Genomic DNA, 16127 nt, shown 5'->3' with positions numbered 1-16127 from the left:
ATCGACCCGTACTTGCACATTTGCCACTTTCGACACCGTGCACTTGCGGTTATAATTTGTAGGACCTTTTAGAAGCCTACCAAGTTTTTGGCGCCGTTGCCGGGGACTACCAAGTTTTTGGCGCCGTTGCCGGGGACTACCAAGTTTTTGGCGCCGTTGCCGGGGATTGGTGCTGTGTTTTTCTTGTTGTTTTATTAGCTATTTTTGCATTTCACTGCATAGCATTTGCATCTGCATCTGCTTCATTTCATTTGCTGTTGGACCTGCTGATTCTGAACCTGTTTTTCCTCTGCTGGGACGCCACCAAGGAAAAGAACCAAAACCCAACTGGGTTTTTGCAACAATATCAGAGCAGCTGGGCTGTGCTTAAAAGGTAACCCATTTAAGAGAACCCGAATTGTGGGCTTCCAATTTTTTAATTGTGGCATGTAATATTAAAGCCAATTTTTGGGCTTCTCTTATTTTCTGTTGGGTTTGTAATAATTTTTGTGGGCTTGTTTAAATTCTTTCATTGGACTTGTATTTTGGACTCTGGGTTTAAACCCAGCTGAGCTTGTAACCGATTGTGGACTTGAAAAGTGGACCGCGAAACCAAAGTTTTAAAACAAACGTCGGGCCTTAACCAACTGGGCCAAATTAAACTTTCAAAATTAAAACTTGGATTTTCGTAGGCCGCAGCCTTCATTCCATTCCATTAGAGGCTTGCACAGTGGGCGTGCTCCCAATTCAAAAACCAAATTTCATTTTCTTTTTCAAAAAAAAAAAAAAAAAAAAAAAAAATTCTTTTGCTCCCTATTTTTAAAACCAAATTTCTACTTTGCTCCCATTTTTTAAAACCAAATTTTCTTGTAGATAATGTGTTAGTTAAATTTCCTTTTGTATATATTTTGCTAATCCAATATGATCTCGGCTGAAATATGTTAGATTTTTGCCTTGAATAACGGAGTTTTAATTCTGCTTTCGCCGAAATCGGGTATTCTCTCTCCTTTTACTCTACTCAGCATGTCCCTTTCCATATGTTGCATTTTAATTCTTTCCATATTTTGAAACATTGAGGACAATGTTTAGTTTAGGTTTGGGGGTATAGAGTAGATACCACGATAATATGCTATAATTAAAAACGAACTCCTTCTTCTTTTTGAAAAAATTGAAAAATTCCAAAAAAATTAAAAAATCAAAATTCAAAAAAAAATTAAAAAATGAAAAATCATAAAAAATGGAGCTCATTTACCTTGAAATGTTGACTCTTGTGCAAATATGTATAATTATTAGGAGTCTTAGTCTAGATATTTAGGCACCCTGATTCTAGCACAATTCACATAGTGATAAGAAATTTGCACGCGCACGATCTACCAATACATGTATGGCCTCGATCTTCAAGGTGTTGGATAGGAAGTTACGATTGCCAATCACTTTAGAATACTGAACGAAACTTGACTAGCTTGTTCTTTGGTTGGTTGGGATAGAAGGTGGAGGTTACATTAAGAAAGACAACCATCGAATTTAACTGGGTGCATCAAAAAGGGCTACCTCTTGCAAAGTGTCATGTAATTTTTTGTTTCTTCTTGTTATGTATCAAAAGTGTTTCCTTGTTCAAAAAAAAAAAAAAAAAAAAAAAAAAAAAAAAAAAAAAAAAAAAAAAAAAAAAAAAAAAAAAAAAAAAAAAAAAAAAAAAAAAAAAAAAAAAAAAAAAAAAAAAAAAAAAAAAAAAAAAAAAAAAAAATCAAGTATTTATCAATTCCATCATCTCTTGTTCCAAAAATAAAAAGAGATTTGTCAATGTAAATAAGAGTCATGTAAATAATCATCTTTTGTTGTTTCTTTTGTAATAAGCAAGGAGGGTGTATGCCATTGATGTACAACGCGAGAAATTGTGAAATACCTCCAACTCATTCACAATTCTCGTAAAGTCCGGACAGCTAGCTAGATTTCGACCTCAGTTCTTAGCCTGCGAAACTATCTCTTGGTGATTAGTAGTCATGACTTCAGATCTTTCTTTACACATGTGTAGATACACTTTACACTCTTATCACATGTCCTTATTTGTTATCAGTGCTAGGATTGTGCCTTGATAGCTAGATTGACATCTCCATTTTGCTGTGAGCTTCTACTGTCTTGCACATGTCACATTTGATGGAATCTGAGCTTATATTTTGACCTAGAACTTTGTAGGTACGTTCTAAGCAAACCTTCACGAGACTTCAACTCGTCCACTAGGGACACTTAGTGGTTTAAAAGGCTTAGTGCATACGCTAAATGCATTCGAGAGACCAGCGACAGTGGTATAGGTAGGATTTCCTTAGTTTTGTTTTACTTGAGGACAAGTAAAATTCAGGTTTGGGGGTATTTGATGAGTGCTAAATAGTGCATATTTATATATATTTTTGTTGGCATTTAACTTATCTTTTGTGCATTAATTCTACATTTTATCCCATATTCTGTATTTTCATTGTTTTCAAGAATAAATATTTTTCTTACTTAATTTTTCATTTTTAGGTAACAAATAAAATCTGGATGAAGTGAGGAGCAAAAAGAGCAGAAAAGTAGTGAAAAGCCGGGAGGAATTACGCAAGGAAGCCGCGAAGAATGTTGTGCACAAGACCAAGAGGGTAGAAATGGGCTCAAGAAGGAGGAATTGTTCTTAAAGAAGTTATGGGCCTGGCATACCCAAGGCCCAAAACCCTTTCTCAAACCCATTTCCACTACCCAAGCCCGTATCGGATTTCAGCCGTCAGATTGAAGCATCTCAGCATCCTACGGTCGCTCCATCATCGCACATCAAACTCCGAAGCTCCCGCTTTACATCGCAACGCCGATCTCCATCTTGGGCCGTCCTTTTCGTTGCATTCCTCCATCCGACGGTCGCTACCCACAGCCTCCCATCTCATCGTTGGATCCACCTACCATCGTCACATCCTACGGATCAGCTCGCCAAACATCGAATCAGATGTTCCCGCTTCACACCCTAGCACCGATGCCTATACTACCACCCAAACACCTCCTTCTTCCCAAAACTTCATCTCCTTCACCCGACAGTTGCAGAGCTCTGCAACTCCACCACCCCCCCTCTCTGCCGCTGTCACTTCCGTCACCACCACCAGTTCCATCACTGCCACTACTATCTCTTCACCGACAACACCCCCATATCCCTAGCCTAGTTATTTTCTTCTCCTCACAACCTCTGAAACCCTAGGTTTTGGGGTGAGTAAAATAGCTAGAAATTAGGGGACAATAGGAGCAGGAAGAGCATCAGAGGGACATCAAGAAGCATGGGTCGAGCAAATTTTGGAGATTGGAAGCTAAATTTTGGGTAATAAGTTAAACCCTAATTGTACTGTGTAGTGATATTTTTGGGGAAAATGTGTTGAAACCCTAATTTGTTAATTTGGGTATAAAAGGGAGGTGCTGTAGAATGAAAAACTTGTTCTTGGACTAGCCAAGTTTCCACCCAATTTGGGTTAGGTTTGATTTTAATTTCACTTTCAATTTTAACCATTTGCATATTTTTCAATTGTTCACTGTTAGTGTCTTGTTCCTGTTAGTTTTTGATGTTCTTGTTAATTTGCAGTTTCAACTGTTAGTCTCATTGCACTGTTAGTTGCTGTTTGTCATGTTCTAAATCACCCTGCTAGGGACTTGATGAATCTCTAATGTCTTATTGTGTAGTACATTGATCACACTGCTCTAGAAGGCTAAACAAGTTTAGGAAAAACTTGAACTTAGCTCATCATCACCTCACTTTCACAATGTATGCCAAGTATGCTTTGTAGTTAGGTTCATGAGCTGCTGATAAGCTGCAACTCAAGCTGAATTCATAATCCCTTGACTAGTTGTGCTGTAGAAAGACAATTAGTGCTTTGGAAATAGTACCATAGTTGTGTTTAACTTCCTATAGGAGAATACACAGTAAAAGTTAGAGTGAATTCAACCCCTAGTTCCATAATCAACCTTCCCTGTCATCCATAAATCCATCTTCAACTGTTAGTCTTGTTTCCTTCCACTTGTTTGGTTTACCTGCATTTCTGTTTTGCATTTTCACTGCTTACTTGCTTTCCCTGCTGCATTTCTTCTATTGCTGCAACTGCTGCTGCAGCACTTGTGCTGCTGCACTGTTTTTCCCTCTTCTTGGCCTTGTGCTGTTTTGCCACTTCTTTGCCTGCTGCTCTGCCAAAGTGCTGCTGCTGCCCCTTCTTCTCCTGCAGCCAAGCCAATTCTTCTGTTGCTGCTGCCTTTCTGCAGCTGCTGCTGCCAAACTGCTGCAGCTCTTGCTCCTGCTGCTGCTGCTCCAAAGCCCATAGTCCACAGTTCCTGCAGCCCAAAGCTCACTTCAAAAGTTGAGCCCAATCCAATTCAGGTTTAACCAAAGGCCCAGGTTATTGACTGAAACCAAAGCCCAGTTCATTAAGGCCCAAGTCAAATTCATTGTTAAGGCCCAGCCCACTACATAAGTGAACAACTGAGCACAAGACTCAGTTCACTGTAAGGACAAAGCCTAGTAAACTGTTAAGCCCAATTCATAGTGAACTGTTGAGCCCAAAGCTCAAATCAGTTTACTGAAACCAAAGCCCATATTCCACATTTCTGAGCCCAAGCTCAGTTCATTTTATTGTGAACAAACCCAATAGTACATTAAGCCCAACAATTCCAAAAGGCTTCTAAGCCCAAAGCAAAAACTAGAAACCCAATTAGCTAAAACACTTCCGAAACACACCCGATCTCTGTGGATCGACCCGTACTTGCACGAGCTACAACTGACGACCGTGCACTTGCGGTATTACTGTAGGCCCGTTTCCATCGCATCAAATTTATATACACATTTCCGGGTCCACCACGACTCGACTCCACCAAAGCAAACCTAAAGATTTCTAGCAAAAAAAAAGCATGATGGCTCCACTTAGATTGTTTCTAGACCAGCTTCTATCTCTCGAAGGGGAATTCGTTACAGTTTGAGCAACCCCTCTGGATTAATCCGAGCTAATGTGAGATGAAACTGAGGCGAGGGAAGCTCAATGGAGCTTTGATACCCAAGGCCTCACCGGCGTTACAAGGAGGCTTGTTTCAACTCCCAGAAGTCACCATGAACTTTGAAGTTGCTTAAAAGGTAACCAATATCCTTTGAAAAATTTTCCTAACAAGCTCGATACCCTATAGGTCTCTTTCTAATCAGATTTTAAAGCTTGTGTTCGCGTTAGGTTTTATTTTCCTAAAACGGGCAAGAAGGGAACGGTGATGAAATCCGAACTCTTATCTTGTTTAGGCCAGGCCTTGCCCTTTACTAGGAATATAAAGACAGTCTGGTTCGTCCTCAAACAATTATCACCTTAAGGCATACAGTAAATCGCTTGCAGGGGATTCACGAGTGTTTCGATTAGACTTACCTCCCGTACCAGACGGGGGATGAACCGTTGTCGTCGACTCGGGCCACGACTCTTATGCCGTGTACGAACCCGATGGGCCGAGACGATATGATAATCGTCGTCCTTCCCTGCACACAGTTTATATAATTTTTTTTTTTAATAATACCCTTCCGTAGGGTTAAAAAAAGAATAAAGTCCGATTGTCCAGAATAAAGTCCAAATAAAAAGTCCAAAAATTACAAAAATTATGAAAAACAAAGCCTATTTACAAATCCTAAAAAAAATTATGTTTTTTTTCCCTCTCTTTTAGCTTTTAGGTTTAAGCTTTTTGTTCCCAAGTCCTTAGTATTCCACTCTGAACCTGTAAATCAAAGACACAAAAAGAAACGTAAAAAGGAACAAATAATAGTAAAAAAAAATAATAAAAACCTAAAAATTCTACCTAAGCACAAATCCGCGTCGGCGGTGCCAAAATGATTTAAGATTTTTCGTGGGGTTGTAGTAATGAGGTTCAAACTCTCGGACTTGTGAAGGATAATTTTTTAGATTTGATAAAAATATATATACAAAAATATTAACAAATTGGTAGAGAGTTACTGGGACTAAGGACTTGGCCAATTCTCATGCATATGGTACATTTTATTTATCCTTAACAATTATCGCTCAAAACATAAAATGTACGGACTCTTATTTTGCCAATATAGATTCTCAGAATATTAGTTATAAATTGTAAGCATGGGACATCAAACATTTAAGCAAGCATGTCGCATCAAATAAAATGATAACTAATTAATCAAAATCATTTTTTCAATTTTAAATCAATGCAAAAGTCATAAAAAGAATAAATTAAATTTACCAGAATGACGAAAATCGCCTCCTCCGTTGTCCCAATGTTGGGTTTAGCTCATCATGGTGAAATACCTCTCAAAATATTTTATTAAGCTCAATTGGTATTTACAAGAAGAGAAAAACAATGAAACAGGAAATCTGCAACAGCGTATATGCGTTACAGACCGACTGTTTCAAGTCTCAACTGTTATGCTGAAGATAATCGTTACAAATCTGAAAATAAATGTTGCAATTAGGATGAAGAAACTGTTACAAAGAAGATAAACGTTGCAATCCAGTTCAAGAAACTGTTACGACGGATGAATAAACCGTCGCCGTTTCCCTGTTCTTCACGAGCAGCAGGAGCAGCAGCAACAGAGTTCTGAAAACTCTTGATTCACGCCTCCTGAGCTCTCCTATCGACCCCAAACTCTCGACAACCTCTCTGTAGCACATTAGGAACATATTTATACGTAATTTAACCATTGAATCTCCTCCATTAACTCCAAATAATCTTCATTTACTCGGCCATTGAAGAAAAATATTTCGGAATATTTTCTTTCCTGAATTATCTCTATACGCGTCTGGAGATGTAAATGGTGAGTAGATTTTCTTTGTTTATCTCAAACACACTTCAGAATATAGCCAAGCCCCATCCAAACACGAGAAGCACACTTCCAACTCATCAAAACCCCGTGAAATATTTTCCATGCACGCGTCTGCTCTGATTTCATCTGATGGATTTTCCAGCCAAATTTGATCTCATCCAACACCCATATCCTTACTTTCTAGCCCAGCAGAAGATACCCAATGAGTTTCAGCCATTGAATCGGCCTGAAACTCCTTCAAAAATCGATTGGCAAATATGCCAGTAAATAACCAAATTTTCCCGCCAATTTTGGAATTTGAATTTGGAAGAAAACTGGCCTCCCCCTAATCCAGTTCTGGTGTCCCTTTAGCAATTGTGGCTGAAATAGTAATTTTTGGGTGGAAATAGTAATTTTTCTTGGTTCCTCCGGGATTTTTCTGTGACGTTTCCAGTGCATTTCTGGGGTTCCTTTAATACTTTATCTTGGGGGTGTAAAACACCACTTTTTGAGCCCATTTCGTCGCAAGGGCTTATTTCTATAAAATTTCCTACAAGAACATAAAATAACACAATAAGTACTTAATCGAGTCTAACAATACAGAATATTGAGAAAAAAATAGACACATAAATGCGTCTATCATTTAGTTTTGAGAGATTTTCTAAACATCAATAAAGAGAGTTGTCTTTATATAAGCTAAGTTTCATCTTGCAGTTGCCATTAATTGGTATCAGAGCTTGTTTCTGAGCCATGGAAAACGAAACCACCATTATGGGTGCAAAACAGTTCACGCCACCATCAATACAAGTTCCAGTCCTCAACGCCACAAACTACACAGTATGGGCCATGAGAATGAAGGTACTGATGAAAATCTACAAAGTTTGGGAAACAATTGATCCTGGTACATTGGACCCAGACAAAAACAATGTTGCCATTGGATTACTCTTTCAAGCAATACCAGAATGTCTTGTTCTACAAGTTGGTGAACATGAAACTTCAAAGAAAATTTGGGATGCAATAAAGGCACGTAATCTCGGAGCTGATCGAGTTAAAGAAGCCCGTCTGAAAACCTTAATGTCTGAATTTGAAAGAGTGAAGATGAAAGACACTGATACTATAGATAGCTTTGCAGGAAAGCTATCAGAGATAGCCTCAAAAGCTGCGTCACTTGGACAATCCATTGATGAAGATAAACTGGTAAAGAAGTTTCTCAATAGTTTACCAAGATCCAAGTATATTCATATCATAGCTTCTCTCAAACAAGTCTTAGATTTAAAGAAGACTAGCTATGAAGATATAATTGGAAGATTGAAAGCATATGAAGAAAGAATCCTTGATGAAGAAAACATTAGAGAAACTCAAGGAAAACTCTTGTACATAAACTCTTACCAACAAAACTCTGCGACAAGAGGAAGAGGTCGTGGAAGAGGTGGTAGAGGAAACAGAGGCCGAGGAAAGGGAGGAAGGTTTAACTCACAAGATAGAACAACAAGTCAGAATGATCAAAACCAAGGGAAAGAAAAGAAGGATAGATCAAACATTATTTGTTACAGATGTGATAAACCAGTAAACTTCTCCTCTGTATGCCCTGAAAGAATACAAAAGATGGAAGAAACAAAGAAGAATGAAACAAGGGAAGCAGATACAGCTCTTTTCATGCACGAAGTTGTATTCTTAAACGAAGGGAACCTAATACCAAAGAGCTACGAATCAAAGGATGGAGAAGAAGGAATCTGGTATTTAGATAATGGAGCCAGCAATCACATGACTGGTAAGAGACACTACTTTTCTGAACTCAATGAGAAAATCAAAGGACAAGTGAAGTTTGGGGATGGATCTTCTGTAGAAATTGAAGGGAAAGGATCAATTCTATTTCAGAGCAAGACCGGAGAACAGAAGCTTGTCACAAACATCTACTTCATCCCAAACTTACAAAGAAACATTCTAAGTCTAGGACAAGCTACAGAAGTTGGATGTGATGTTAGAATGCGACAAGATTATCTAACAGTTCATGACCCAAGTGGAAGACTTTTAGTTAGAGTCTCACGCTCATAGAATAGACTCTACAAGATAAGTCTTATGATTGGAAGGCCATTGTGTCTGAATATGAGACTGGAAGATCAGACATGGAAGTGGCACGCAAGGTTAGGACACATAAGCTTTAGAACTTTAAAGGCAATGTCGCAAAACAAGATGGTTCGAGGACTACCACAGATAAATGATGAAGCAAAAATCTGTGAATCATGTTTAGTTGGGAAACAAACTCGTCAAGGTTTCCCAAAAGCAACAACATTCAGAGCCTCAAAGCCATTAGAGCTTCATCATGCTGATTTATGTGGTCCTATTACACCACAAACCCTTGCAAATAACAAATACATATTTGTTATTATAGATGACTTCTCAAGATATATGTGGTCTATTCTTATGAAAGAAAAGAGTGAAGCATTTGACAGATTCAAAGCTTTCAGAAACCTGATAGAAAAAGAGTTAAAAGAGGAGGTCAAAATGCTTAGAACTGATAGAGGAGGAGAGTTCACTTCCTTAGAGTTCAACAAGTTCTGTGAGTCAAATGGAATCAAAAGGCAACTCACAGCACCATATACACCACAACAAAACGGAATGGTGGAGAGGAGAAACAAGACTCTAATGGAGATGACAAGAAGTTCTTTAAAGGATATGCAGGTACCTAATTATCTATGGGTAGAAGTTGTACGACACTCCACATACCTAATAAACAGGATACCTACGAAAGCTCTGAAAGACATGACTCCATATGAAAGTTTGCGAAAGAAAAAACCAAACATAGATCATTTAAGAGTGTTTGGTTGCAAAGCATACGCAAAAGTTGATTATGCAACTCTTAAGAAACTGGATGATCGATCTCAGAATCTTGTGAATCTAGGAATTGAGCCTGTATCCAAAGCTTACAGATTATTCAATCCAACAAAGAAAAGAGTGATAGTGAGTGGAGATGTGGTATTCGATGAAAAAGCAAACTGGAACTAGAAAGAAACTAATGATGGACCAATTAGGGATCCAGGAATGTTTCACATGAGATAGGGTCAAGTAATTGATGAAGGCGAAGGACCCATAATCATCAATACCAATGGAAACAATGATGTTAATCAAGAAGAAGAAGAGAATAATGAAAACACTGAGCATAACGAAGAAGTAGAAGAAGAAGAAGAAGAAGAAGAAGAAGAGATCGATGAAATAACTCAACCCATTCCACTGCGAAAATCAACAAGACAGATACAAAAGCCATAGTACCTAGAGGATTATGTTCTTCAAGCTGCAGAAGAATGTGAGATAATATTACTTTCTGTTAATGATGAACCAAGAAATTTTCAGGAAGCAAAGGTCTCGACTAAATGGACACAAGCATGTAGAGAAAAAATTATTTCAATCAACAGAAACAAGACTTGGTTTCTAGTTGATAAGCCAGGTGGGGTAAAAGTGATAGGTCTTAAGTGGATTTTCAAAATAAAACGGAATGCATATGGTACTGTCAACAAATATAAGGCAAGACTTGTAGCTAAGGGATATGTTCAAGAATCAGGCATAGACTTTGATGAAGTTTTCGCACCAGTTGCTAGACTAGAGACAATTCGTCTCTTAATAGCAGAAGCAGCATCAAACTCATGGGAAATTCACCACTTAGACTTTAAGACAACATTCTTACATGGTGAATTGCGAGAAGATGTTTATGTTGAACAATTAGAAGGTTTTGAAGTAAAAGGACAAGAGCATAAGGTTTATAAGTTATCAAAAGCTCTATATGGTCTAAGACAAGCTCCTCGAGCCTGGAATACAAAGTTAGATCAAATCTTAAGAGAAATCAGATTTGTTAAGTGCTCTAAAGAAACATCAGTATACAGAAGAGAAGAAAAGGGAACGCTTCTTGTGATTGCAGTCTATGTAGATGATCTATTTTTGACTGGCAACTCCCTTAAGGTGATCAATGAGTTCAAGAGAGAAATGTCATCAAAGTTTGAGATGTCAGACCTCGGAAAACTCACTTATTACCTTGGCATAGAAGTCCATCAAGGAGTAGATGGGATTCAGATTAAACAAGAAGCTTATGCAAGGAGAATTCTGAAAGAAGCAGGACTTGAAACTTGTAATCCAACTAAGATACCAATGGAGTTTGGACCTAAAGTTTCAAAGGAACAAGAAGAAGCTGAGATTGATCCAACGAGTTATAGAAGAAATGTTGGATGCCTTAGATACTTGTTACACACAAGACCAGACTTGGCTTTCTCTGTGGGAGTAGCAAGCCGTTATATGCAGAGTCCACGCAAGTATCATGGTGATGTAATAAATCAGATATTGAGATATCTAAGAGGAACAATCAGCTATGGATTGAAGTATGGTCGAGGAGGATCAAAAGGAATTGTTGGGTATAGTGACAGCAGTCATAATATTGACTAAGATGATGGAAAAAGTACAACTGGTCATATATTTTATCTAGGAGAAGAACCTATTACATGGTGTTCACATAAGCAAGACACCGTTTCCCTCTCATCCTGTGAAGCTGAGTTTATGGCCGCAACAGAAGCAGTTAAACAATCAATATGGCTTCAAGAACTGTTGGGTGAAATCAAAGGAAGAGAACCTGGAAAAGTTCTCATCAAGATTGATAATAAGTCTGCAATTGCACTCACTAAAAATCCAGTGTTTCATGGGAAGACGAAACACATTCACAAAAAGTATCATTTCATACGAGAATGTATCGAGAAGGAGATCATCAGCGTTGAACACATACCATGAACTGAACAGAAAGCAGATATATTGACAAATGCATTAGCTCGGATCAAGTTTGAAGAAATGAGACAATTGATTTGAGTACAAGATATGTCACGGGTAAGGTTGAAGCTTAACGGGGAGAATGTTGGTTAAACTTCAACATAGAAGTCACTAACAAGCTGGTTAGGACAAGATTAGGAAATTGATGTAATCCTAAGGGAATTAGAAGTCATCTAGTTCTAAGAAAAGGAAATACATGTAATAAGGTAAGGTAATAGGACTAGGAAAAGGAATTCATAGTTCTATATATATATGATCACCAAAGTTGTGGTTGATCATATGAGCAAGATTAGAGCTTGTGTTTAGTTTTAAGAGATTTTCTAAGCATCAATAAAGAGAGTTGTCTTTATATAAGCTAAGTTTCATATTGCAGTTGCCATTAATTTTAGTATTCTCGGTGTTTTGAACCCGAACTTCCACTTCCTCTTGCTTCTCTAACAACCCGACATCCTTGCGAACTGTTTTTTCGTCGGCAAACCAAGCATCCTGCGCGTTATTAACATCCCAGTTGTAGTGTCGTAGCCAGATGATAGCTGATACTCTTGCAATAGAAAGAGTATTAGCTATCTGTCTAATAACTGCTTGCTGCATCAGAATTGCATACCTGTCCTCCTGACGATCAATATGATATCTAATCCCCTCATCCAAATCAAAACTATCATTACCACCACAAGGAACATCGATATGCTTCATAGTCATACCACCACTAGAATCATCTTTAACACTCCTGTGCTCATCTTCTGAAACCATTATTCTCGATCTTTTATCTAACCTCTCTCAATCCTTATGTATCTATATGTATTTTATATATATGCGAATTCCCTAACTTAGACCAAAACTAACTCAAATTCGGGAACTTGCCTTTTTTCGGTAGGTCGACGAGTTTCCTTTTAAAGCATGTTTTTTTATTTCTAGCAGGTTACGGTAATCCTTTGCTTTCCGGTCTTTTCTAAGTTGTAACCGTTTATTGAGAGCGAGAGGAGAGTCCGAGACGCTTAAAATCAGATTTCTTTTAGGTAAGTTATGTCAGTGGGATTATGAATCCTGCAAGTGATTTTTGTTAACGTATGATTCTCCAGGTTTAGGTTCTTCTTATCTTTATTTTTCATAATTTTTTTTCTAACTTTTGCCTTGTTGTTTATTTGAGATGTATGCTTTTAGTCGGTGACTTCCGGCTCATAATCTGAATACATGCATGATCCAGTAACAATTGATGCCTATCTCACAAATTGTATACACGTAATTTGTATGCTTTTCGTGATTTGATCACCCTAATTTTTATTTGTAAGTGTTATTTTACTTCTAGGGTTTTCCATTAATCATTCAAACTAAAAAAAATAAAAAAATCTCTAACCCTGTATATAATAAGCAATTATTGCTTCGCCTGCAGCTATAAAACTTATACATTCATAATCAGTTTCATTGATCTCTATCATTTTTGAAGTCCCCCTCTTTGAGTTTAGATTTATATATGTTTTTATTTATCTCGAATTCTGGATCCTCTATTATTTTGTGTATCTTTTGGATTTTGTTGTTAAAATCCATTATTATTATGTGCATCTTTAACTTTTGTTGTTGGGACTCGACTGGTTGTTGTACCATCTAAGTTTTAACATTTTATGACTAATTCACTCTAGCATACTTGGCTATCTTATCTGCGTATGTTTATTGTAGTTTCAATTATGTATGTTTTCTTCTTTTTTATTTTTATCAATACAACAAAAAAATTTATAAATTAAGAACGTATGTTACAAGGAGGAGAGGAGAACAGAAAAGAGATAAAAAGTTAGAAAAGAAAAAAATACCAAAGCATTTATGCTCTAGTCGACTAGAAAAAACACTAGTAAGTTCAATATGTTCAAGGTCTTGCTATCCAAGAACCTAAACCACCAGAACTGCCCTAAAATCGAGGAAGACCTCCATTGAGAAAGTGCAATCAACACTGCCTATTAACTACAAGATCCCAGTTGTAGTATAGATTCTGAAAAGTAATGCCTCTAAAAGTGCATATTTCTATATATTTTTCTTGTCATTTAACTCATCTTTTGTGTATTAATTCTCCATTTTATCCCATATTCTGTATTTTCATTGTTTTTCAAGAATAAATACTTTTATTAATTAATTTTGCATTTTTAGGTACTAAATAAAGCCTGGTTAACTCACGAAGTGAAAAGAGCAAAGAAACGGCAAAGACTCCCGCAGAAAGGCAGCGAAGAATGATGTTTGTAAGAGCCGGATCAACTAGAAGTGGGATTGGAAGGAAGAATTTGTTCTTAAAGAAGAAGTGGGATCAGAATTGTCTAAGCCCAAACCCTAACCTAAGTCCAAGACCAAGCCCAAAGCCTGCCTAAGCTCGTAGCCGTCAGATTGGATCCACAGATGCATCCTACGGTCGCTTCATCGTCGTGCATCGAAGTCTGAAGATCCTGTCAAACACTACATCACCTAACTCCATCTTGAGCCATCAGTTTCGTTGTACATCCGCATCCAACGGTCGCTCCTCGCTTCCTTCTGTCTCGCCGTTAGATCGACCCATCATCTTCGCATCCAACGTCGCATCCTCGCTGTTCATCAACAATTGCTAAACCCGCTCAACACCCGAGTACCAAATACCCTATACCAAAAACAAACGCACCCCAATCCATTTTCCATCGACTTCTTCTCTTTCTCCCTCACCCTCTGCAACACCACCATACCCTGCCGCACCACCATTCCCACCACCTTCTCCTGCTGCCTCCACCAACTCGAGCAAAGCTCGAGTAAACAAACCCTCACACATCACCATCACTCTTTTATCCACCTATTATCAGCCTACATCTTCACCTTCTCATCTCAGTGAAGAATTAGGTTAATATTAGTTGGAGTAGGGGTAAGGATTAGGGCACCAACTCGCACCAAAGAAGCATGGGAGGAAGCAGAAGAATGGGTCGAAGGCTATGAAGCAAATCAGAGAAGTATGGGTAAGATTCAACAAACCCTAATTTCAACTGTATTTGGGTATTTTTGGGAATTGGGTGTATGAACCCTAATTATGTAAATTGGGTATAAATAGAAGGTGTTTGGTGTTGTTGTGGGTATGCCTGGACTATCCAGTGCACCACCAAGAGGACTGGACTAGCCAGTTCCTCAATTGTTCATGTCCTGTTTTTAGTTCAACTGTTTTGTGTTATTTTCAATTGTTTTGCACTGTCAATTATGTTCTAACCTGTTCTGCTAGGGTTGAGATGAAGCCCTAGCTTATTGCTTGTTATTCATGCTCTTGTCAGTAGCCATGATGTGTGTAAATGCTCATAGTGAAACTCCGTCTTAGGGCTTCAACACTAGTCTTTCACATTGGATGTCAGGCATCCATTGTAGTTAGAATCATCTAGTGTTGCTGAACTGCAACTCATGCTTAATTTTATATATTGTTCTTTTGATTAATTGTGCTTTAAACAGACAGTTAATACTTAGGGAAGATACCTTAGTTGTGATAGGAGATTTCATATCAAAATGACCCTTGCTATATAGAGGATTGACATCCCTCTTGCTGGTGGTTATAGAAAAACAATGTTACTGTCAGTGATGAATAATCAGTGTGAGTTAGAGGTGGATTCAAAAGCCCTAGCATGTTCCTGTTTACTTGCTTTACATTCTACTGTTTTTCAGTTCAGTCACTGCCATCATCTCAAGTTTGTTTTAACACAACCAAGACTCTTTGTTACAACTTAGTTTTAGTGAAATCTTAAGCTTCAACTACACACACCTTGTCCCTGTGGATCGACCCGCACTTGCACATTAGCTACATCGACGCCGTGCACTTGCGGTATTAGTTTGTAGGTCTTTTAGAAACCTACCAAGGTCCAATATAGTAATAGAGCTTTAATCCTCCTAATCAAGTTTTCTCGCGAGTATTCCGAATCTTGGAAAATGCACTTATTCCTCTGTTTCCACACTCCCCAAACGAAAGCAAAGGGTAGTAATTCCCAAAGAGTTTTGCCATTCTCACTGAGCCCGCGATCCTGTTGCTCGATAAACAAGTTTGTAGCGTTTTCACAAATAACCCCATCCCTGTGAAATTCCTTCATGAAGTACATCCAAACAACATACATTTCAGGGCAGTGACTGAAGAGATGATCGATGGTTTCTTCATTCGACTTGCAAAATATACACCTATTTGCTAACTGCCACCCCTTCTTATGTAGATTATCTTGAGTTAAAATAGCCTTATGATGAATTAACCAAACAAAGAAACAGACCTTGGTTGGTACTAATGGTTTCCATATTTGTGCAGAAGGGAAAATGATACCTGAGTTCTTCGCCAGACCTTGGTAGCACGACTTCACTGAAAAGACTCCACTAGTCTCCCATCTCCAACTTCTGATATCTTCCACATCACTTAAGATAACCCCATCTAATAGAGAAGATAGAGTTGTTGCCTCGTGGATCTCTGTATCAGTGAGTCTTCTTTTAAAATCCAAGTCCCAACTAGTACCCCCTTCTATGTTTCTTGTAGCTAGTTCGCTTACCCAACTCCCTTGCTTTCTAGTAACTTCATAAAGATTTGGGA

At 38.0% G+C, this 16127-nt stretch overlaps 1 protein-coding gene across 1 annotated transcript in view; it reads right to left on the bottom strand.

The window, feature by feature from the left end:
• The window catches only part of LOC113328860 (probable E3 ubiquitin-protein ligase ARI8), a 39688-nt gene extending 27360 nt beyond the window's left edge, over positions 1 to 12328 (bottom strand). The window contains exon 1 of the mRNA XM_026575856.1: positions 12021 to 12328. Within this exon, the coding sequence (XP_026431641.1) occupies positions 12021 to 12328 (308 nt within the window). The remainder of the gene's footprint in view (positions 1 to 12020) is intronic.
• Positions 12329 to 16127: the final 3799 nt, after the last annotated feature.

The sequence above is a fragment of the Papaver somniferum genome, unplaced genomic scaffold (assembly GCF_003573695.1).
Source record: "Papaver somniferum cultivar HN1 unplaced genomic scaffold, ASM357369v1 unplaced-scaffold_114, whole genome shotgun sequence".
In the NCBI taxonomy this organism is placed as follows: Eukaryota; Viridiplantae; Streptophyta; class Magnoliopsida; order Ranunculales; family Papaveraceae; genus Papaver; species Papaver somniferum.
Note: the sequence above shows the minus strand (reverse complement) of the source record. Positions and strands in the feature narration are given on the sequence as shown.